Source organism: Antedon mediterranea, chromosome 1, assembly GCF_964355755.1.
Source record: "Antedon mediterranea chromosome 1, ecAntMedi1.1, whole genome shotgun sequence".
NCBI lineage: Eukaryota > Metazoa > Echinodermata > Crinoidea > Comatulida > Antedonidae > Antedon > Antedon mediterranea.
In genome coordinates, this window is record NC_092670.1 from 161,671 (window position 1) to 188,288 (window position 26,618).

Consider the following 26,618-nt stretch of genomic DNA (forward strand, 5'->3'; position numbering starts at 1 on the left):
CAGTATCAGAATATTTAGTGTGGTTGGTGAAATAGTAGGCCTACTATGTAAAGAAAAAATTAAAAAGGAAAATAAATATTTCATTAACCAACGTATAAACCACTAACAAAAAAATCCTGCCACAACGTATCGTATTGATGCGCAACGTAAAGAAAATACTCATCTATCTATTTTGCATCTCACGATCGAAAAGATCATTATGATGAACGTAAAGCAGAAACGGTGTGTTGAACACGTCGATTCCCACTTGTGATGACACGCAAGGTTATTTCCTTAAGCTTGGTTCCTACTAGAACGTAACGCAAGAAAGTACACGCAACGCAAGCGTTTTAACCAATGACAAGCGAAGTTATAGACAGTTAGCAATCACAAGCGAATAAGCCATCGCTTGTGATTGGTCAATTCACTTGCGTTGCGTTACGTCCTTGTGCGTCGCTAGTGGGAACCACGCATTACGGCGCACTTTGCGTGGATACGTTGCGTCGATCTGAAAACCAATTTCAGCTCTTAAAATATTTCCCGGGCCGATGACAGTTCGTCCCAATAGCTTACCGTGAACTAACGGAACTTTATTTTATATCTTTTTATTGTCAAAATCAAAAATTATACTGTATTCCGAATTATGATTTGACAAAAGGCTAATAGGCCTACTGTAGAACGAACGATAGGCATCACATTCTGAAGATTTTGCTCGATCGTTAACCCGTTATAATAGTATAATTCTCTTAGATTTGTTTGTTTGTGTCAATTCTATATTTAAATGGTCATTATACAACCGGTAACCTGTTTCTTCAATTTTTTAAAATTTATATTTTCTTTTGTTAATGGAGACTCGTGGCAGGGATATGCAAACATTTACAAGTGGGACGTCGACAATCTGTTGAAAATCGGGAGACTGTTGAATAGTCGTCTCATTCACAAGCCTGTGAGATAGAAGGTTGGGGGTTAGAGTGGTTAAGCCCGATAAAAATTCACCATCCTTAATAAAGACATGTATAGAGAGTAACTCTTTTTTTTGTATTCACCACGGGCAATGATTCAGAAGTCAGTTTCTTTTTTTTTAAACTTTGATGATGAGGACAATTGTGGTTGGCGGAACTGGAACTTCATTAAACATGTCTTTTGACAGTGTCGGTAAACGTAATACCGATATAAATAAACACCCGTCACTAATCAGATTGCAACCGTAACAAAATCGACAATTTTGGAGCGAATATTTTTTATTTCAATCTTTGTTTTGAATGGCTTTTGTCTTTGTTAACGTTGACATAATGGCATAATTAAATGTTATTCTGAATTATGGAAGCCGTGAAACAGATGATATGTCGCAGGAAACGATCGATTATAACCAAAATTTGCAGAACGCTGATTCCTATCGTTCGTTCTTTTTAGCTTTTTGTCAAATCATAATTTGAATATGTTCTGTCAAATTTGGCCTGGAAATATTTTAAGAGCTGGAATTAGTTTCCAGATCCACGCAAAGTGCGCATTAAGAACAAACTTGCGTGTCCTTACAAGTGGGAACCAACGTGTTCAACACCGTTTATGCCTTACGTTCATCGTAATGATTCTCTCGTGAGGGGATGCAAAATAGAGTATTTTCTTATGTTGCGCGTCAATACGATACGTTGCGGCAGGATGTTTTTGTTAGTTAGTTAGTTAGTGGTTCATACGTTGGTTAATGAAATATTTATTTTACTTTTTACATTTTTCTTCTTTACATATTACTGTCGCTTCACCAATCACACTAACCGATACTGATAATATTATTTGTCCATTATTATTAGAAAAACATTTTTAAACTGGCGAATAATTAAATCAGCAATACTGCACGATAGGCTAAAATGGGGAAAATGTAAACGTTTAAAATACTATACAGAATAATTAAAGGAAAATAAATATCTTATTGTATTTATTCATACATTTTAGATAATATGCAAATATTATAGATAATAAACATAATATCAACATATTTAAATGCAAAAAAAAAAGGATCTCTAAGTTGTATTCACACGTATAACATTTTTTAAAACAAGTGTAAAATCTATGATACGGACACTTTTTATATAGGCTCTAAAATCAGCCTAAATAGGGCTATCGCCATCCTTTACTTCTTATAATTTTTACATATTGTAGTTTATTTCTATATTTTTCTATACAATTTGGCTATGGTTTTAAATTGTAAGCAATGCATTCAATTCAATGCTCTGTGCGATGTCCTTCTTGTGCGTCCGTCGCCTTGCAAATAGCGCGATGTGTTTGTTCGTAAAACCATATCACATATTAACTCCATTGGCGAATACACGTGATAAAGTCATGTTTTTTGATAACATAACGATTAAAATCGAAATATTTTTTTAGAATCTGTAAATTCAAGGTGTTCTCATCAGTTGTGTGTGATTTTGGTCCGATTTTGTGTACACTACCATTTCGTAGGGTCTTCGCTTTCGAGGTCTTCGGTATTCGATCTTCGCTTTCGAGGTCTTCGCTTTCGACACACCCGGCCTAGGCCTACTACCAAGAATAAGCTAGCAAGAGTTCTTCGGCCAGACGTATGCTCATACTAAATAAACATACAAATTTTAATGTTCGTCATCGTGGCAATTAAATTATCATTTTGTTTTCATGTTATTGTTTAAAGACACCTTCCCTACAATTTGTGACGTTTTGTAAAAATAATACATATATATTACTTTAAAAACATTAAACCAGGTCATTCCTTGTATGTACGTTTTATGGTAAATTATGATAAAAAGTGAGAAACAATGCACTACCTAGGTAGCTCGCGGTGACTTACCTCTCGTGGACGGTCTTTAAGCCTAGCCTAGCTAGGCTTAGTTTTGTAGGCCTAGCTGGTAAACATCGGTAACGTACGAACATCGTACGCTAGCTATATACTGTACCTAGCCTGACGTTGTATAGTTGCTGCATTAATTGTCTTTCTATTTTTGCCAGACTCCGTTGATACAAATTGGGGAAAACCCGGTATTTTCGCTGAAAAGTTAGGAGTGTTCCATTTGTTTTGGTCTCACGATCGATTGAAAAGTGTGTGAATTACAGAAGAAAAACTGAAATATCAATCCGCGCGCAATGCATTTTCGGATTTATAGCGGGCCGCTATAATTATTAGAATCGACTTATTTTTCACATTTTTAACCATTTAAAGACAAAAAAAGTTATCGCAATAGGACCATATTGTATTATTTTTAGATTAAATATAGTTTGTGATCTTAAAATAGATCTAAAAAACGTAGGGAAGGTGTCTTTAATTAAATGTATTTTGTTGGGATTTTTCCTGGAGGATATTGGCTTGTTGCTGCTATGTGGTAACTCTTTCACATAAACACATCATATCTGTATTTGTTTTAATTTTCTTTCCTTACAGGCTGCGGGATCATGAAACATGTATACGTTTGTCAGCAGAAATTATGGAGAAGATAAATGAAAGAAATGATTTGCAACGAAATGGAAAAAGCCATTCTAGAGTAAAAAGCTATCTTAAACTTTGTTATTGTTTTTATACTTTTTTTTATTGAATATGCCATTTTAAAGCTCAGGTACAGGCATAAATTTTAAATATAATATCTGGTAAATTGTACATAAATCAAATATTTGTAACAGAAATCAAGACAAAAAAAACATGAATTTCCCCATATATGGTCAAATACAAAATTTGGTAAAATTCTGCCAAAAAAACTAGGAAGACTTTTTTTCAGTACGGTAGTTAGGTAGTTAACATAATGTAATAACATGTCTGGTGACTCCCTAGAAGGTGAAAAAAGATAGTGGATATACGGTGGATAATTTTTGCTATAGCATGAAAATAAAATTCTGAAGTTGAATAAAAATACCAGAAATGTATAATAATAAAAAAAAAAAGTTATATTACCTATATTTAGTCATCTGATAACATTTTTTACCAAACCATTTATTTTTCATAACTTTTTAAAATGCCTCTCTATTTTCAAAATTTGTGTACAAAAGAATAGAGATTTTACTGTGTAATTTGAACTATCACCCCACTGATAAAGAAAGTGCTTATTTTCAAAAAGCTCGTGTAACACAAATAAAATCCCAAAAATTATGAAACATAGGGGAAACTATAGATCGACAATTATTGGAATGTATGATCAATAGACATTTTTTGCCCGCACCTGGCCTTTAATGTCACATAATAGTTAACCACTTTGACCAAAAATTGAATTTAAACAAAATTTATGTACCTGAAAAAACTGTAATTTAAAGCAAAAAATAGTCATTTTGGTTGAATTTAACCATTTATTATGTTATTTTATAAGTGAAAACATTATTTTTCGGTTTTTTTTCTATGGAAGTGATTAACTTTATTAAAACTACAAAATGACCTACAGTATTCAAAGTCTGATTTAATTAATCTTTATATATGTTTTTGGGGGACAATACAACTTGTTGATTGCATTGTTTTGTATTTTATATGCGAAATTTGATGTTCAACTTTAATTTATTTATAAAATGAATTGCGGTAATAAAGTTAAATTCAAGTGCAAAAGCGCTATTTACTCTTATTAAATTATGCTACACATTACGCCTTTGTTATTACAGGTTAGTGCCAAAGTACGTACTCTACTGAAAAAGTTTACTGAAGATGTGGAATCACTGCAAGTAAAGTTAAACAGAGCTGTTTCTACATATCAACTGTATCTTTTTATAGTGGTTTAGTTGAGTTCTGAAGATAGTAGTCTATGCCTGGCCCATGGACTATAGTGTGTTAAGATGATTTACAATTATAGTTTTGTTGAGTTGTGAAGATAGTAGTCCATGCCTGGCCCATGGACTATAGTGTGTTAAGATGATTTACAATTATAGTTTAGTTGAGTTGTGAAGATAGTAGTCCATGCCTGGCCCATGGACTATAGTGTGTTAAGATGATTTACAATTATAGTTTAGTTGAGTTGTGAAGATAGTAGTCCATGCCTGGCCCATGGACTATAGTGTGTTAAGATGATTTACAATTATAGTTGAGTTGTGAAGATAGTAGTCCATGCCTGGCCCATGGACTATAGTGTGTTAAGATGATTTACAATTATAGTTTAGTTGAGTTGTGAAGATAGTAGTCCATGCCTGGCCCATGGACTATAGTGTGTTAAGATGATTTACAATTATAGTCTCCTTTTTTAAATAAATTCCCCTCCTTGCTAAATAGTAAAAGTTAGCCTGTAAATTCCCCTCCTTGCTAAATAGTAAAAGTTAGCCTGTAAATTCCCCTCCTCGCTAAATAGTAAAAGTTAGCCTGTAAATTCCCCTCCTCGCTAAATAGCAAAAGTTAGCCTGTAAATTCCCCTCCTTGCTAAATAGTAAAAGTTAGCCTGTAAATTCCCCTCCTCGCTAAATAGTAAAAGTTAGCCTGTAAATTCCCCTCCTTGCTAAATAGTAAAAGTTAGCCTGTAAATTCCCCTCCTTGCTAAATAGAAAAAGTTAGCCTGTGTTTTCAAATAATGTATTTTAAATAAATTCCCCTCCTTGCTAAGTAGTAAAAGTTAGCCTGTGTTTTCAAATTATGTATTTTAAATAAATTCCCCTTCTTGCTAAATAGTAAAAGTTAGCCTGTGTTTTCAAATAATGTATTCTATAACATTGCACCTACAAGAAAACATTTTTCAAAGAAACAATTGGGGGAAAATGTTATTTTATTAAACCTTGACTGATTTTTTAGAACTCAAAATGAAGGAGATCGTAGACAGATGTTAATAGATGAATTGTCAACTAAAGGTAGACAACTAGAGGATACATTTAGTAACCAATCTCGATACACAGCAGCAACAGATAGGTAAAACATTTTGTATTTTTCTAATTTTTAAATAATAAATGGAAAGACTAGGAAAATGTGTCTTGAATTTTAATTATTTTAAATTTCAAAAAGGCAAAGTGGAATAAACAATAATTGTAATTTAAATGTAAGAAATTCTGTTTACATTCTGTTTACATGACATTGTAAATAAATTCAGCAAGTGTAATACATTATTTTGAAAGATGTATTGAAAATGAAGATTAAATCAGATTTAAAATAGGCCATTTTGCAGTTTTATTAAACTTATTCACTTCTGTAAAAAAAAAACAATAATCAATTCACAAAGACAAACAGACCAACCAACTGACAGACAATTTAAATATATGTTGCTTTAAATTACATTTTTTTTTTCAGGTAAAATTAGGAAAAATTTTTTTAGGGGACAATATATCTTAAGTGTAATCTTTAGGGGTCAATATATCTTTTAAGTATAATCTTTAGGGGTCAATATACCTTTTTTAAGTATAATCTTTAGGGGTCAATATATCTTTTAAGTATAATCTTTAGGGGTCAATGAAAAAAACATTGTTAAATTTTATTTTTTAATCTATTTAATTTGAATGACAAATATAATACTGTAGTTTTGTTTTTGTGGATAGAACTGGGCTTATTAGTTCAAGTACGTCAGGTTTTGGACAAGATCTTTGGGAAGAAGAGTCTGAACAAACAAGAGGCTTAAGCGCCACTGAAATAAGATCCCAACAACTACAAGCAATAGAAGGTAGGCTGGTTTAATGCACTATCTTCAAGATACTTGCTCCATCTTTTTTAATGTTTCAGTAATAAATTCCATTAAGCTCTCTTTCGGATACAACCTCTCTTCATCCTTTTCATGTTGCTCATGTGAACATTGGTTTTCTTTTGTGAAAATAAATGTCTTTATTTTGATAGAGCAAGACCGAGGTTTAGAGGCTTTATCAAGCGTAATTTCTAGACAGAAGCAGATGGGTCAGGATATTGGCAATGAATTAGATGAGCATAATGGTAGGTAAACATCTTTTTATTGGTTTGTTGGGAGTGATATGGTTTATATAGGATTTTTAATAATGTACTAATCATTGTAAAATGTTTGTATTGTAAAGCCTCTATTTTAAATTGATGAATTTGGTACTATTGTTACAATCAGGTAACCATCCATTGTATCTAATTTGTGGCTTTACTAGGTGGTTGCCACTAGGACAATTTGGTACTATTGTTACAATCAGGTAACCATCCATTGTATCTAATTTGTGGCTTTACTAGGTGGTTGCCACTAGGACAATTTGGTACTATTGTTACAATCAGGTAACCATCCATTGTATCTAATTTGTGGCTTTACTACGTGGTTGCCACTAGGACAATTTGGTACTATTGTTACAATCAGGTAACCATCCATTGTATCTAATTTGTGGCTTTACTAGGTGGTTGCCACTAGGACACAGTGCACAGAGATATCTCCAAAATTGTCACATGTTTTTGCTCAAAATACGGCCATACTGCGTTGAAACACCGGTTCTCGTCAGATCACCGAAGTTAAGCAACGTTGGGCCCGGTTGCGTTCTGGATGGGAGACCGTCTAGAAATCGTGGCGGGTGCTGTATATACTGGAGAGTGATGGTGTAATGGTAATATCGGACTAGCATGTGATAGGCATGGGTTCGAGGTTATCTGTACCATACTAATTGCATCCTTAGGCAAGATGCTTTACTCTCATTGCCTAATCTGGTAGGCGCTGCACTGCTGGCTGCCGTGGGTCCGTGGAGGGCCTAATCCGAATTTCCTCACTGAGGACAAATATTAATACAAAATACAAAAAAAAAAAAATACAAATACAAAATTACTTTAATTGCTTTGGTGTCTAACAGTAAAAAATGTATATAGTGCCCTCTATAGTTCTGTATTCTTTTTCGTTGGTAATATACGGTACTCTAATAAGTTTAATCATTGGCATGTTTACAACAAACTTCAGTTACTGTAAAAAACAGCAAAATCTCTAGTTTTACCACCAGTTTTCATTAAATTCAATACTAAATTTGAAATAAATGTGATTATGATTTTAAAACAGCTGTTTGAATTGTTATATCCTATTAAAATAAAAAATTACAACCAAACTCTTTTAAAAAGCAAGCAAGAGCTTCTGACATGTTGGTGAAACCTTTGTTCATTATTCCACATATCTGTTTCTAACCAGGGAGCATTACATCAAAGGATTTCATCTAATCTAAGATTGCTTGATTTCCACATATCTGTTTCTAACCAGGGAGCATTACATCAAAGGATTTCATCTAATCTAAGATTGCTTGATTTCCACATATCTGTTTCTAACCAGGGAGCATTACATCAAAGGATTTCATCTAATCTAAGATTGCTTGATTTCCACATATCTGTTTCTAACCAGGGAGCATTACATCAAAGGATTTCATCTAATCTAAGATTGCTTGATTTCCACATATCTGTTTCTAACCAGCGAGCATTACATCAAAGGATTTCATCTAATCTAAGATTGCTTGATTTCCACATATCTGTTTCTAACCAGCGAGCATTACATCAAAGGATTTCATCTAATCTAAGATTGCTTGATTTCCACATATCTGTTTCTAACCAGCGAGCATTACATCAAAGGATTTCATCTAATCTAAGATTGCTTGATTTCCACATATCTGTTTCTAACCAGGGAGCATTACATCAAAGGATTTCATCTAATCTAAGATTGCTTGATTTCCACATATCTGTTTCTAACCAGCGAGCATTACATCAAAGGATTTCATCTAATCTAAGATTGCTTGATTTCCACATATCTGTTTCTAACCAGGGAGCATTACATCAAAGGATTTCATCTAATCTAAGATTGCTTGATTTCCACATATCTGTTTCTAACCAGGGAGCATTACATCAAAGGATTTCATCTAATCTAAGATTGCTTGATTTCCACATATCTATTTCTAACCAGGGAGCATTACATCAAAGGATTTCATCTAATCTAAGATTGCTTGATTTCCACATATCTGTTTCTAACCAGCGAGCATTACATCAAAGGATTTCATCTAATCTAAGATTGCTTGATTTCCACATATCTGTTTCTAACCAGGGAGCATTACATCAAAGGATTTCATCTAATCTAAGATTGCTTGATTTCCACATATCTGTTTCTAACCAGGGAGCATTACATCAAAGGATTTCATCTAATCTAAGATTGCTTGATTTCCACATATCTGTTTCTAACCAGCGAGCATTACATCAAAGGATTTCATCTAATCTAAGATTGCTTGATTTCCACATATCTGTTTCTAACCAGGGAGCATTACATCAAAGGATTTCATCTAATCTAAGATTGCTTGATTTCCACATATCTGTTTCTAACCAGGGAGCATTACATCAAAGGATTTCATCTAATCTAAGATTGCTTGATTTCCACATATCTGTTTCTAACCAGCGAGCATTACATCAAAGGATTTCATCTAATCTAAGATTGCTTGATTTCCACATATCTGTTTCTAACCAGGGAGCATTACATCAAAGGATTTCATCTAATCTAAGATTGCTTGATTTCCACATATCTATTTCTAACCAGGGAGCATTACATCAAAGGACTTCATCTAATCTAAGATTGCTTGATTTCCACATATCTGTTTCTAACCAGGGAGCATTACATCAAAGGATTTCATCTAATCTAAGATTGCTTGATTTCCACATATCTGTTTCTAACCAGGGAGCATTACATCAAAGGATTTCATCTAATCTAAGATTGCTTGATTTCCACATATCTGTTTCTAACCAGGGAGCATTACATCAAAGGATTTCATCTAATCTAAGATTGCTTGATTTCCACATATCTGTTTCTAACCAGGGAGCATTACATCAAAGGATTTCATCTAATCTAAGATTGCTTGATTTCCACATATCTATTTCTAACCAGGGAGCATTACATCAAAGGATTTCATCTAATCTAAGATTGCTTGATTTCCACATATCTGTTTCTAACCAGGGAGCATTACATCAAAGGATTTCATCTAATCTAAGATTGCTTGATTTCCACATACCGTATATTTCGGTGTATAAGTCGCACTTTTGACACGCAAATTTGACCTCTAAATTAAGGGTGCGTCTTATACACCGAACATAAATGCCTCACCACACAGATTGTACATAGGCCTAGGCTATCGTCACCTCGTTTGCTAGGCCTGAGTAGGCTAGGCCTAGCTACAGTAACTAACGTAACGGCAACCTGCTTCTGCCTAGTTTTCAAGGCATTTTAGCATGATGTTATACTAAATATGATGAAAAGATTTGTTCATTATAGCGATAAAATTTCATTTTTAAATGTTTAAGTACGATTGGAATAGTATTTATTTATACAGTAGTTATACGCACGATCGCCGTACCCCCAGCGCAAGCCCTTCTTGGCGGCCACATGGTGTACGGTATTCGACTAGTATATTCTCCAGGTGATTATAGCATGGACCTAGCGTACACACTTCTCGGATACATAGATACTAATCGAATACGATTGTCCGTGAAAACGTGCGCCCTCTTGAAATGATCGAGCGAGGCTAGCCCACACGTACGTGTTACACACACGGTCATGCACTCGATGTTGCGGCTGTTGAGGCTGGGCGCGGCCGAGCCTAGGTAAGAAAAAACCTAAATAAAGGACGCCGTTGCAGATATAACAAAATATATTATTACAATAATATTGATTACAATTTAAAAAAACATTGTTTTGATGAAATATAAGGTGCGTCTTATACACCGACGATATAAAAAATACCGATATTTTACTCTCAGTTAGGGGGTGCGTCTTATACACAGGTGCGACTTATATACCGAAATATACGGTATCTGTTTCTAACCAGCGAGCATTACATCAAAGGATTTCATCTAATCTAAGATTGCTTGATTTCCACATATCTGTTTCTAACCAGGGAGCATTACATCAAAGGATTTCATCTAATCTAAGATTGCTTGATTTCCACATATCTGTTTCTAACCAGGGAGCATTACATCAAAGGATTTCATCTAATCTAAGATTGCTTGATTTCCACATATCTATTTCTAACCAGCGAGCATTACATCAAAGGATTTCATCTAATCTAAGATTGCTTGATTTCCACATATCTGTTTCTAACCAGGGAGCATTACATCAAAGGATTTCATCTAATCTAAGATTGCTTGATTTCCACATATCTGTTTCTAACCAGGGAGCATTACATCAAAGGATTTCATCTAATCTAAGATTGCTTGATTTCCACATATCTGTTTCTAACCAGGGAGCATTACATCAAAGGATTTCATCTAATCTAAGATTGCTTGATTTCCACATATCTGTTTCTAACCAGGGAGCATTACATCAAAGGATTTCATCTAATCTAAGATTGCTTGATTTCCACATATCTGTTTCTAACCAGCGAGCATTACATCAAAGGATTTCATCTAATCTAAGATTGCTTGATTTCCACATATCTGTTTCTAACCAGCGAGCATTACATCAAAGGATTTCATCTAATCTAAGATTGCTTGATTTCCACATATCTGTTTCTAACCAGGGAGCATTACATCAAAGGATTTCATCTAATCTAAGATTGCTTTATTTCCACATATCTGTTTCTAACCAGGGAGCATTACATCAAAGGATTTCATCTAATCTAAGATTGCTTGATTTCCACATATCTGTTTCTAACCAGGGAGCATTACATCAAAGGATTTCATCTAATCTAAGATTGCTTGATTTCCACATATCTGTTTCTAACCAGCGAGCATTACATCAAAGGATTTCATCTAATCTAAGATTGCTTGATTTCCACATATCTGTTTCTAACCAGGGAGCATTACATCAAAGGATTTCATCTAATCTAAGATTGCTTGATTTCCACATATCTGTTTCTAACCAGGGAGCATTACATCAAAGGATTTCATCTAATCTAAGATTGCTTGATCCATGGTAATCTTTAATACTTAATCCATTCAAGTCAATTGGGATAGGTGTAGAGTTAGGGTTGAATTTACCAATCACATTTGTTACAGGTTATAGCCAATGAAATCCAGTTGTTTTAGTAATGCAAATTTCAGTGAGATTTTATCCCCAGAATTTTAAAGAATGAATATTAAAAACTCAAATTATTTTAGGACACAGGAGAAAGAACAACAATGTAAACTGAAAAGTTAAAAATAACAAATAGTTATATTTGTTTGCAATATATTGAATATTACATAGTTTGAGGTGTTTTTGTATGTAATTTATATTATTGAACATTTTTGCTTTAACTCTGTTTGATTCATCTTAGTACTTAAGCTAATCTTTGCTTTAAGCATTGGTAATCTCTCTTCTATCCCTTTTAATCTTCACAATTCTTGCCTAAGCCATTTCTCACAGGTATGTGTGAACCTGCATTGCTTTATAAGTTCAATTATTTATGATTTCTTTAATGATATAATTAATTTATTATTAGTCAATAGGTCAAGTAGTAACCAAATGCTAACCTACTGCAGGTTATACTAAAAAGCACAATTACATTTTTTCATCAAACATACAGATTAAATATGTACCCACTTTGTCTAGCATTAGCAACATATATAATTTGATTGAATAGTCACCACTCCAAAAACTGCAACTAGAATATCGCTAAAATATCCTAAATTGCTACTAAACTATACTAACAAGACAAAACAAGTTTTCCTACAGACATTTTTTTGCGACGGTTCATGGAAGTCAAGGGAATGTGTATTAGGTTTTATTGATCTGCTTCTTAATAATGATCTGCTTCTTGATAAATATTTTATAAATATGTTATGAGTTGTCCCTTTTTGTAAAAAATGTATTGATTGACATTTAGCAATTAATATTCAAGTTGTGTTTTGTGGCTGTAGATCTGCTTCAGTCATTTACCCGTAATGACAACTGACTTTTAAATTACCAGCATTCACATAAATCAAAAATGTAGATTATCCTAAATTTTCTCTATGAACATGTTTTATTTACAAATGAATTTGATAAAATGATAATGCATACTAATACACTAATAAATAAAGTATAGTCCCTGCTTTTATTGAGAAATTATCGGTGTGTTCTATACTATTTGAAAGTTAGTCATAAGTTATTCATTTGCCTAAAGCATGTCATTATACCTGTCAATAGTTCACAACTCAAGCTTAATTAGAAATGGTACAACAATGTAAGGAGAAGTTTAATCTGTGATAATTTGTACAGGCTGTGGTAAATGCCTAGAGCTGCTGCCTACATTTAGTCTTAGACTTCCATGTCTAAATTATTGTAAATTTAGCTTGTGATGTGTGTAAGAAAGTTTCCTGTTGTTAAACTGTCAGTGTCATTTAACCTCTTTTTTTCAGTTAGTTTTTGAGTGATTGTGTTTTGCAGTTATGGGAAAGCCAAAATTTTAAAAGATCTTCAACCTAGCATTCAAAAAAGGTTACAAACTGTTGCAAGCATGAGATAAACAGATTGTAAAGTTCAAAATGAATGTATCTACAGCAGTGTGAGATTAGAGGTTACAAATAGTTATAAGCATTAGATATTTAAACAGATTGTAAAATGAGTGTATCTACAGCAGTGTGAGATTCTCTTGAAAAGTAAAGTTGTACTGCGCCTCCTCAGGTTCCTTTGCAGTATTGACCTGACCATGGGTATGATCCTTTGCAGTATTGACCTGACCATGGGTATGATCCTTTGCAGTATTGACCTGACCATGGGTATGATCCTTTGCAGTATTGACCTGACCATGGGTATGATCCTTTGCAGTATTGACCTGACCATGGGTATGATCCTTTGCAGTATTGACCTGACCGTGGGTATGATCCTTTGCAGTATTGACCTGACCATGGGTATGATCCTTTGCAGTATTGACCTGACCATGGGTATGATCCTTTGCAGTATTGACCTGACCGTGGGTATGATCCTTTGCAGTATTGACCTGACCGTGGGTATGATCCTTTGCAGTATTGACCTGACCGTGGGTATGATCCTTTGCAGTATTGAACTGACTATGGGTATGATCCTTTGCAGTATTGACCTGACCATGGGTATGATCCTTTGCAGTATTGACCTGACCATGGGTATGATCCTTTGCAGTATTGACCTGACCATGGGTATGATCCTTTGCAGTATTGACCTGACCATGGGTATGATCCTTTGCAGTATTGACCTGACCATGGGTATGATCCTTTGCAGTATTGACCTGACCATGGGTATGATCCTTTGCAGTATTGACCTGACCATGGGTATGATCCTTTGCAGTATTGACCTGACCGTGGGTATGATCCTTTGCAGTATTGACCTGACCGTGGGTATGATCCTTTGCAGTATTGACCTGACCGTGGGTATGATCCTTTGCAGTATTGACCTGACCATGGGTATGATCCTTTGCAGTATTGACCTGACCATGGGTATGATCCTTTGCAGTATTGACCTGACCGTGGGTATGATCCTTTGCAGTATTGACCTGACCATGGGTATGATCCTTTGCAGTATTGACCTGACCATGGGTATGACTGATGAGGTATGCTCCTAATAGCACCACCTTTTATGTCAGTAGTTCCATACACATGAGGAGTTAAGATAAAACAGAAAGCATTCCATACACATGAGGAGTTATGATAAAACAGAAAGCGTTCCATACACATGAGGAGTTATGATAAAACAGAAAGCGTTCCATACACATGAGGAGTTATGATAAAACAGAAAGCATTCCATACACATGAGGAGTTATGATAAAACAGAAAGCATTCCATACACATGAGGAGTTATGATAAAACAGAAAGCGTTCCATACACATGAGGAGTTATGATAAAACAGAAAGCGTTCCATACACATGAGGAGTTATGATAAAACAGAAAGCATTTATAACATTAATATAGATCTTTGATTCATTCCTTCACCTGCAATGTCAGTAGTTCCATACACATGAGGAGTTATGATAAAACTGAAAGCATTTATAACATTTATATAGATCTTTGATTCATTCCTCCACCTGCAATGTCAGAGTCTTTTAATTTATTGATCATTTAAAAATGAAAGTTTTCAAAGAAGTGTTTGAATATAAATTATTGATTAAGATTATTATATTGATATAAATAATTTAAAGTAGGTTCTTAATGCATTGGTTTACAATAAGGCAATCCGTATGGTGTACGAGTGCTGTTCCACCATACTGTACTACATTTGTAAGGACGTGTGGCGCAGTGTGTTCGAATCCAACTCTCGCCGCAATTGCTTGTATTCTTAGGCAAGGCACTTTACTTACATTTGCCTCTCTCCACCCAGGTGTATTAAATGGGTACCGGGTTAGATCAAGACACAACTTTGCGCTGATTACTAGCTGCATTATGGGAGTATGTTTCCATGTGTTTATGGGGTAATAATATGTACAGCGCTTAGAAGTTTCACAACATTAGGCGCTTTATAAATCCAGGATTACATCAAGAACATTGTAAGCCTTAGACAAGTTCATCTTTTCATTCTAAATAGTGTTTCACATTTAAATATATACTGTAACAGTTTACTGTAACTGTATATTTCCATTGTAACTATTCAGAGATAATTCCAACAAAGATGATACAATGGAAAGCTGTGTTTTACTGTGAAAAATGTATTGAATTGATTGCAGGTCAGAGTATACCTCACAAGTCAAAAGATTCAATTTGTATTATTATAGCTGTATTCCTGGTGTTCTTAATGTAATTACTGGAAATTGAGCCAAAAAAAGTCATTTTTCCTTGCCTGTAGCAAGCAACAGTTTGAGGCACCCCTGCGTTCTAACACCATTTGTAGCATCTGTAATTGGTTCCTAATTGTTACATACTTGTACAATTTGTGAAACTGTATTTTGACACAAAATGCAGGTGTGGTCTAGGAATTTATAGTCTTCCTTTAGGCTGTAGGTCCATAACCCCAGGATAGGAAGTGCCATTTGTAATGAAACACAAACACTAAATATTTTTCTTTCTATCCTACAAAAGAAGTATATAAAAAGTATTAACACTAAAGAGTGTATTTTCCTTGTTTAACTTATTTTATAGAAATGAAATGTATTTCACTACAGTTGAATCTCTCATACATGGGTACGTCCAGGAAAAGTGGCCACTTACAGGAGGCATATAGCATATAACCAGTGGCGTATCCAGGATGTTGAAGTCGGGGGGGTGGGGGCCGGGAATTGCCAATTTGCCGACAAAATCAGTGTCATTACCTGTACTGTACATGCCTAGGCCTACACATCAATATATGTTATAGGATTGCATAGTCATGTTGTCTTATAGAGATAACGATGCAAAATTAAGACCAAATTAAACATTATCTGTTAGTATGTTGTATTAATATTACAATAAAGGAAGAATTACGAAAATCTGAAATATAGGGTCTAAAACATCGCCGAAAATGATCGTTTTTAGCCACGAAAGAAGTAAAACAATTTGCTGCCTCTGTCGACAATTCTATTAACTACGCCATTTTTGGTTAAAATAATGACATATAATTAGTAATTTATTTTATATATCACCATTGGAAATATCAATAAAACATGTTATTAAATGCTTATGAAATATATAAAGTTGTTTAATTAACGGAATTCGGACAAATTCATTGCTCTAACTTTGTGTAGTACCGATCAGAGAGCCATGTGACTTTATTTTAAATGCGCAAGAGAAAACATTCCGCTGCCGGTGATTCACATTCACCAATCAAATCAGCCAGAATCCAAAATCATTCAACCGTGAGCAATGCCCAGCTTTGATTGGCTTACGATGACATCATATCACAATATGGTGGTTTTGTAGTTGAGCCTCGCGGAATATTCTGTTCCAAAAATGAAATACATGGATTTTTGTTATGGTATGTGTGCCTTTTCTTTAAAAAATGTGAATAATAAAGGCCTCATATCGAGAAAAAACCGGGGCTTTTGGCAAATATATTTTAGGGAAAAAAGCACATGGCATGTGGAACTATATAATCTTAGCGTAGGAAGACATACAAATCCCAGGTCATGAGAGGCTCAACTACGAAAACAATCTAGCGCGTACGGCCGTACGTGCTAGATAGATAAGATATTTTAACCAAATTTTTTACGTGGTTGGTTAGATGTAATGCACTTTTGTTTGCCGACGGACGCGATGATGTGCCGACGGACACAAAATTAGAGGGCCCCCCCCCCCCCCCCCACTGGATACGCCACTGCATATAACATATTTCACTACAGTTTAATCTCTCATACATGGGTCCAGGAAAAGTGGCCACTTACAGGAGGTATCTTTATAGTCAATAGTCAATCTGTGTCTGATATTTACTCTATATTCTCTCAATTTACCAATCCTTCCAATCTATATTTCTTTATTAAAATGTTTATAATGAGGTGATTCATATTTGTTGTCTCTGGGTGTCTTCTTTACAGGAGGTACTAAACACTTTAACTACAGTCAAATTATGATACTTTATATAATTTGTTATAGCTAAAGCCTACAATAATTAAGTCAATGTCCTCCAACTTTTTATTCTAATATGTACACAGAATTGCTTTTAAGATGACCATTGTCAGTCCAAGTTTAAATGCTTAACCAGTGTTTACTCACCTCAGGGCAAATTGAGGTCCACATTCAAGACACCACAAGACTTAACCCATCTGAAAAAACAACCCCGAAAGCCATCCGATATTTGTGACATGAAGCAGAATGTGAAAGCAATTTAGCACAGGTGTATTCAGTAATTTTGGGTGGATAATTGATCTTAGGCCCCTAATATGGAACATTCATCTTAGGCCCCTAATATGGAACATTCAACCAGGCACTAGGGGCTTTCTGGTCCCTTTGCCAAAGGATATTTTTGTCACTCTTGTCCTTGATAATTAAAATATTTTTGTTCTTTGATGGGAATGTGTGGGAAATTTACCACCATAAATTTTTATTTTTGTACACAAACAATGTTGTTTTCTATCATTATTTTCACAGCAGTGTTTAAAGTAGATGAGTACATATTTTTTGGAAAAATGTAGCAAAATTCAAAAAATTGCAACCATTTTATTGCGATCTTCACTTACTTATACTAATTAGTATAGTTCCCTCTATGGTCAACGTGAGTCAACTCATTTCAGTTTAGTCATTTATGTTTTACTTATTATTTTCTACATTTAGCAAACCTATGTACAGTAGGCCTACCCAAGGAGATTCCACTTAACAGAAGTAGACAAACAAAGCATTACTCTTTACAGTATCCATTGCTTCTTATTTGTATCTTAACCCTAACCTATGTACAGTAGGCCTACCCAATGGAGATTCCACTTAACAGAAGTAGACAAACAAAGCATTACTCTTTACAGTATCCATTGCTTCTTCTTATTTGTATTTCAAGTTATTTTTCTACATAATTCAGTAACATAAATCAACCTACGATGAGCATGTATGATTTTTGCATTATTTATAAGACTTTCCCCTAATTTATTACCTTTATTACAATCTTTATCTATTCAAATATTAATGTTAAACTTTCATTGAGGCATACAATATTGCATCACGTAGAAAGAACTACTAATTTCTACTTATCAATTTTTAAAAACCAATTATCATGATATTATTTGTTATCTGTTGAGGAAAACAAAATTTAAATATAATAAATATATAATTAATAGTACAAATTGTTATTAGGAATAGCCTTAAACAGGGCCATAGCCACCAGTACGGTTGGTAAGGCATCAACCTGATATAAACCAAACAGAGATTGTTCCCTTTTCTTGTGAAAACCGTACAACTTTATTTCTTATTACTGTTATAAAACCAAATGGACTGTACAGTATTTGTTAACCCATTACTTTATATATAATTTGCATATTAATAAATAAACAGAAATAAAGTAAGTTCATCATATTCCAATTACAAACTTTTGTAAGATGTTTATATACATTTGTTAAACCTGCCATAATTCATATCTGTCACCCTTGTATTGTGAGAGAGAGCAAATTGATGTTTATCTGTATCTTAGTTCACCATCACAATAATGATGTTTATCATTTGCCTGGTAGCTTCTGACCTAATGATTTATAGTGTATTGGAATATAATGCATTGTTGAAGCTACCTGAAAGAGAATGTCTATTAAACAAAGTTTTTTTTAATTTTCAGTCAATTTCAAAATTCCTTCGAATACTATTTTAAATACACAAGAGTCGCAATTGTATTGGGGATTATTGCTTAATTGGTTTTAGTAAATTTCATGTAATCCTCATAAACTTGGGGGTTCTGATTCAACAATAAATAATTAAGATTATTATCGATAATGTACAACAAACTGACTTCTAGAATATTGGTAGTGTTATACTGTAAATAGAATATCAACTTGAGACTTATTGAAAATACAGTAGTACTGGCGGCGCTCCTCCTCCTCCTGAGTAGGTGTTATGTTACCCCTGTATTAAGTCTTGTTTTTCGTCACCTTATTGCAAAAAGGTTTGGTGGTCTGCAGTTTGCTTTCATCAGAGTTACTGTGAATACAAACAATTGAAGTCAATTATAATATGTTATTTAACTAGAGTGATAAAAAGAAACTAAAGATGGTTAGGGTTTATTTGGTGTATGGCGACAGTAGCGTTGTAGTGGAGGAAACGTTCATTAACTTGATATGTCCCCTGTGACATGGATAAAAATGATTTTTTTTTAGTCCTGGTACAGAAGTCCACATCAATGTACCAGCTACTCTGTAATACGAAAGTGAAAGACTCGTACTGTGTTTTAACCAATGGGGAGGCATTAATTATCGTTAAATTTTACTCAAAACGTATTATTTGTGATTGATTTATTGACGCAACATATTTGTGTGTGGTTTCCTATTATTTTTCAGCTGTATCTCTTAGCCTTAGGTAGGCTACTTTTGATGTAGCCCTTGGTAGGATAGTTGGGGGGTATAAACCAGGTAATAGAAGTGGGTCATGTCATAGGGCCTAACCAGCTGCTGTTCCGAATAAACTCTTTCAATGATGAAACACATACAAAGTTAGGCTCCTATAAACTCTTTGCTTGTTTGGATGCAAAACAACCTGGAAGCTACCGTCAGTTCCATAATGTATGACCTCTTATAAGGTCATGTCTATCTGGGAACAGATTTCAAGACAAATCGTTCAAGACACAACATGAACAGAAAGTTTCCCTAAGTTTGATGAATTAGTATATTATGACTTATTAATTATGTTTTTTACTTGAAAGCCTTTCATGTTGTTTTGATTTGATTGTTATCCATTTTTGATCATTATAATGTACTTAAGTTGGGTTTAAAAACAAAGATAAAATCTTAAATTACCGGTCATGTCTCATGTTGTAAAAGTTGACCCTGTTTTCAGAACCTTTTGTATTGGTTATGTTTCCTTTATTGAAAATAAAGAAAATAAACTCAACCTAATGAAACTAGGATTAGAGGGGAAATAAAGAATTGAATGTCTTTATTTTTTAGACATGTTTATGTTGGGCTAAAATAGAATTGGTTGAATGAAGCCGAACCAGATGTTGTATTTCTCTAGCAAACAACTAACTATAATTAGCATTTTTAGCGAAGAAACAAAGTGATTTTAAATTATGAACAATTTGTTAATTGCAGAATTAGAAAGAAATATATTTCTGAAGTATACTTGATTTTTTTAAATATTCATGTTTAATAAATTGTACTTGATTATCAAGGAGGCTGATTTTTAAACAGACTGCATACATTATTTATGTCCATATTCGTCCAACATGCTTTCTTTGTGATTATCCATTCCTATGTAGACAAACTTGAATATTACTAAGATGACTATTAATATGTTAATTCAAATTTGGAACATCATACCATTTATTGATTTTATTCAAGCAAAAATAGAATAAAAATTTGAGGATAACAGCAGAGCAATGTTTGATTAATTTTTATTTTTCCAATGATTATTATGTCTGATTTGATATATGAGACAAATAAAACTTTATAGCATACCTTCACTATGTTGTAGACCAATGCAATGTATATATCGTTTGATGGATCAATTGGTGATTGAAAAATGGAGGAAAATGTTTTAGGAACGTCAATTCTCATCTCCATATTTGTACATTCTACTTGATGTCAGAGTGAACAAATCGTTCCTGTACCACCTTTGTCACATACTGTCTGTTAACTGGAGTTGCTGCGTATCTAGACAATTAGATCCCTTTAAATTATACTGCAATGCATTCCTCTCATAACTTTCACACTTCATATTTATTTATTTATTATAAACTTCCCTGATTGCCTGTTTTAAGTTTGTTAACATTTTAATGTTTTACAACATTGTTGACTTGTATCAACAAAATTAGAGTCTATTTGAGTGAAACCTTTTACTTAATATTTGGAATCTACTTAATCTTTGAAACTTTTTGCCCAATATTTGGAGTCTACTCATTTTTAGAAACCTTTTGCTCAATATTAGGAGTCTACTCAGTGTTATAATCCGTTCACTCAACTTTAGGAGATCACTTAATATTTGGAGTCTACCATGTCAAATTCATCAGTTACCTACTAGCCCTAGGGCTACTAACTTACAAAAACATACATTGCAATACACCTGTTGTTATGATATGTCCAACTTGCAAACATTTCTGATCACTCGTCAAACTGTTTGTCATTTTTCAACAGGATCATGTCTTTTTATACTTCATATTCAAATATTTTCTTTATAAGATTCAGATTGATATAGGCTTGTTTCTTGCTTAGAGATTTGTGGGTTTTTGTCTTGCATAAACAATTGCAATATCATTTTTATTAAATAATAAGTAGTATTTAATAATTAATAGTATTATTTCCTTGTTTAATAGTATTGTCATATTTTTAAACATTTTTTAAAAATGTTACAGTAGATATAAAAATTTAAAAACAGGTAGTATAATTGACACCTAAAGTTATTTACTAAATTACACCCATTCCAGTCTTTTGGTCTACTGTGGAAGCATTCCGTCACTTGATATTATGACTGGCAGAAACCCAAATTCATACCAACTCATAAATAATAATGCACAATAAATTCAACTGAATTTGTCATATTTTAATAAATTGTAGATAAGTATTTTCTGATTTTAAAGAACATAAATCTTTGGTAAATATGAATACTGGTACTCAAATGCAAACATCTTTAGATGAATACTGGTACTCAAATGCAAACATCTTTAGATGAATACTGGTACTCAAATGCAATCATCTTTAGATGAATACTGGTACTCAAATGCGAACAGCTTTAGATGAATACTGGTACTCAAATGCAAACATCTTTAGATGAATACTGGTACTCAAATGCAATCATCTTTAGATGAATACTGGTACTCAAATGCAATCATCTTTAGATGAATACTGGTACTCAAATGCAAACATCTTTAGATGAATACTGGTACTCAAATTCAATCATCTTTAGATGAATGCTGGTACTCAAATGCAAACATCTTTAGATGAATACTGGTACTCAAATGCAAACATCTTTAGATGAATACTGGTACTCAAATGCGATCATCTTTAGATGAATACTGGTACTCAAATGCAAACATCTTTAGATGAATACTGGTACTCAAATGCGAACATCTTTAGATGAATACTGGTACTCAAATGCGAACATCTTTAGATGAATACTGGTACTCAAATGCAATCATCTTTAGATGAATACTGGTACTCAAATGCAAACATCTTTAGATGAATACTGGTACTCAAATGCAATCATCTTTAGATGAATACTGGTACTCAAATGCGAACATCTTTAGATGAATACTGGTACTCAAATGCAAACATCTTTAGATGAATACTGGTACTCAAATGCAAACATCTTTAGATGAATACTGGTACTCAAATGCAATCATCTTTAGATGAATACTGGTACTCAAATGCAAACATCTTTAGATGAATACTGGTACTCAAATTCAATCATCTTTAGATGAATGCTTGTACTCAAATGCAAACATCTTTAGATGAATACTGGTACTCAAATGCGAACATCTTTAGATGAATACTGGTACTCAAATGCGAACATCTTTAGATGAATACTGGTACTCAAATGCAAACATCTTTAGATGAATACTGGTACTCAAATGCAAACATCTTTAGATGAATACTGGTACTCAAATGCAAACATCTTTAGATGAATACTGGTACTCAAATGCAAACATCTTTAGATGAATACTGGTACTCAAATGCAAACATCTTTAGATGAATACTGGTACTCAAATGCAAACATCTTTAGATGAATACTGGTACTCAAATGCAAACATCTTTAGATGAATACTGGTACTCAAATGCGAACATCTTTAGATGAATACTGGTACTCAAATGTGAACATCTTTAGATGAATACTGGTACTCAAATGCAAACATCTTTAGATGAATACTGGTACTCAAATGCAAACATCTTTAGATGAATACTGGTACTCAAATGCAAACATCTTTAGATGAATACTGGTACTCAAATGCAAACATCTTTAGATGAATACTGGTACTCAAATGCAATCATCTTTAGATGAATACTGGTACTCAAATGCAATCATCTTTAGATGAATACTGGTACTCAAATGCAAACATCTTTAGATGAATACTGGTACTCAAATGCAAACGTCTTTAGATGAATACTGGTACTCAAATGCAATCATCTTTAGATGAATACTGGTACTCAAATGCAAACATCTTTAGATGAATACTCGTACTCAAATGCAAACATCTTTAGATGAATACTGGTACTCAAATGCAAACATCTTTAGATGAATACTGGTACTCAAATGCAATCATCTTTAGATGAATACTGGTACTCAAATGCAAACATCTTTAGATGAATACTTGTACTCAAATGCGAACATCTTTAGATGAATACTGGTACTCAAATGCGAACATCTTTAGATGAATACTGGTACTCAAATGCGAACATCTTTAGATGAATACTGGTACTCAAATGCAAACATCTTTAGATGAATACTGGTACTCAAATGCAAACATCTTTAGATGAATACTGGTACTCAAATGCAATCATCTTTAGATGAATACTGGTACTCAAATGCAATCATCTTTAGATGAATACTGGTACTCAAATGCTAACATCTTTAGATGAATACTGGTACTCAAATGCAATCATCTTTAGATGAATACTGGTACTCAAATGCAAACATCTTTAGATGAATACTGGTACTCAAATGCTAACATCTTTAGATGAATACTGGTACTCAAATGCAAACATCTTTAGATGAATACTGGTACTCAAATGCAAACATCTTTAGATGAATACTGGTACTCAAATGCTAACATCTTTAGATGAATACTGGTACTCAAATGCGAACATCTTTAGATGAATACTGGTACTCAAATGCGAACATCTTTAGATGAATACTGGTACTCAAATGCAAACATCTTTAGATGAATACTGGTACTCAAATGCGAACATCTTTAGATGAATACTGGTACTCAAATGCGATCATCTTTAGATGAATACTGGTACTCAAATGCTAACATCTTTAGATGAATACTGGTACTCAAATGCAATCATCTTTAGATCAATACTGGTACTCAAATGCGAACATCTTTAGATGAATACTGGTACTCAAATGCGATCATCTTTAGATGAATACTGGTACTCAAATGCAATCATCTTTAGATGAATACTGGTACTCAAATGCTAACATCTTTAGATGAATACTGGTACTCAAATGCAAACATCTTTAGATGAATACTGGTACTCAAATGCAAACATCTTTAGACTGTAACTATTCGAATATTAAACTTTCCTGTTAATGATCTTGATTTTAAGTTTGATCATTCTGTTTTAACGCTGGTCAAACTAATTATGTCCAATCACAGTCATACCTTGTTTACAGAATACAACTTCCTGCGTACAGGCTGTCGATTACGTAGCATTCTATCACAAACGACAAGGTATCATAATTCATTTGTTCCTAGCTCAATCATCACCTATAATAATAGGACGTGCGATAGATACATTCTTATACCTTGTATTACATATTTCGCTAATCTAATGTGTCTTTAATGTGTGTATGAATATTGAACAATAAAAGTTTTTGAATTTAAAAGTTCGAAATATGTCACTGATTTATTCATAATATTACTTCTTTCTTGATTTTTGGAAAATGGTATTAATGACTATTATTTAAGTCCTTTTGGTTTCTAACATTCTTTTAATTGTTTTATCTTTACAGAAATTATTGATGATATTAACACACACATAGGGCATACTGATCAACGCTTGGTGAAGGAGACTAAACACATACGCAGAGTTTCAAAGAAAGCTGAAGATTGTAGTAAGTTTATACTTTATTTAAGTGGAAAAAAATCTACCAGGTCAGCAGTATTTACTTTATCTTATATACATTTATAGTTTCATTAATGGATGTTTTTTTTAATCCAATTTTTATTATTTTGTACCCTGGGCCTAGTATTTTTAATCCCTGTCCCTGAACACAGGGGATCAATCCATATCCTATATCACATTCCTTTAATCTCAATTGCTGGAACACAAGAGATCAATCCATTATATCCCATATCCCATTCCTTTAATCTCAATTGCTGGAACACAAGGGATCAATCCATTATATCCCATATCCCATTCCTTTAATCTCATTTGCTGGAACACAAGGGATCAATCCATTATATCCCATATCCCATTCCTTTAATCTCATTTGCTGGAACACAAGGGATCAATCCATTATATCCCATATCACATTCCTTTAATCTCAATTGCTGGAACACAGGGGATCAATCCATTATATCCCATATCCCATTCCTTTAATCTCATTTGCTGGAACACAAGGGATCAATCCATTATATCCCATATCCCATATCCCATTCCTTTAATCTCATTTGCTGGAACACAAGGGATCAATCCATTATATCCCATATCACATTCCTTTAATCTCAATTGCTGGAACACAGGGGATCAATCCATTATATCCCATATCCCATTCCTTTAATCTCAATTGCTGGAACACAAGGGCTCAATCCATTATATCCCATATCCCATTTAATCTTAATAATTATCCCTTAAATTCTATTCATCTTTTATTGGTAATCCTTTGGGATAAAATATCCTAAATGCCATCACATGCAAAAATATATACAAAAATGGTATTAAATTTAAATACAAAATTGGCATTCAATGCAAGAATAAAGCCCTTCCATACCAACTTACACCTTTTTTTGAGAATGATTTTATTTTTTAATTTAGTAGAAGTCATCACATTTGCTGTGTAATATCAGAATTAAACTTGCTTTGTCATGAAAACAAAAATTAATTTTAATTTAGAAAATTTGTAGGTGTCATAAATTAAGAAATGATTAACAATATCAATGACAGATGGAAGATGACGCCCTTCTCAAATTAAATTAATAAAAATGTTTGAAATCAACCAACATGATCTTGTATTCAAATTGTACTGTCTGTTATTAAATTAAGCAGCCGTAATTAACTGAATATAAAAATAGGACAATTTGGAATTTCATATGTCAACATTTTCTGAGAAAAACAACCAAATAAGGTATTTAATTTGTTTAGAACAAATTAAAAATATTTAATCAATTTCTTGTGATTTGACATACTTTTTGAAACATTCAATGTTGAGCTGGTCTTGATTGACTGCGTATGTTGAATAATGTGGAAGGTAAAATATTTGAAGTAAAATGTTAAAAAATGGCAAAGTGAACCCAACTCTCCATTCTCTTCCCCATACTTTTTCTGCAAAAACTGTAACACCTGTACAACCCGGAACACCACCAAAATATGTATTGGTATCTCATACCCAGGGCAAAGGTTACTGACCGGTAGTTCAAAATGTTACATTATTTATACTATGATGA

General features: G+C 33.4%; 1 protein-coding gene, 1 long non-coding RNA gene and 1 pseudogene across 2 annotated transcripts in view; 2 read left to right on the forward strand and 1 right to left on the reverse strand.

The window, feature by feature from the left end:
* The window catches only part of LOC140045263 (syntaxin-8-like), a 32,866-nt gene that overhangs the window by 2,537 nt on the left and 3,711 nt on the right, over nucleotides 1–26,618 (forward strand). The window contains exons 2-7 of the mRNA XM_072090103.1: nucleotides 3,386–3,485; nucleotides 4,582–4,676; nucleotides 5,693–5,806; nucleotides 6,427–6,548; nucleotides 6,719–6,811; nucleotides 24,965–25,066. Of these exons, the coding sequence (XP_071946204.1) occupies nucleotides 3,386–3,485; nucleotides 4,582–4,676; nucleotides 5,693–5,806; nucleotides 6,427–6,548; nucleotides 6,719–6,811; nucleotides 24,965–25,066 (626 nt within the window). The remainder of the gene's footprint in view (nucleotides 1–3,385; nucleotides 3,486–4,581; nucleotides 4,677–5,692; nucleotides 5,807–6,426; nucleotides 6,549–6,718; nucleotides 6,812–24,964; nucleotides 25,067–26,618) is intronic.
* On the forward strand, nucleotides 7,290–7,410 carry LOC140063732 (5S ribosomal RNA; annotated as a pseudogene).
* LOC140050775 (uncharacterized) lies at nucleotides 20,102–20,796 on the reverse strand. Its single transcript, XR_011845459.1, has 3 exons — nucleotides 20,752–20,796; nucleotides 20,494–20,544; nucleotides 20,102–20,155 (listed from the first exon to the last, which is right to left on the reverse strand). It is a non-coding gene; the product is annotated as an uncharacterized lncRNA (long non-coding RNA).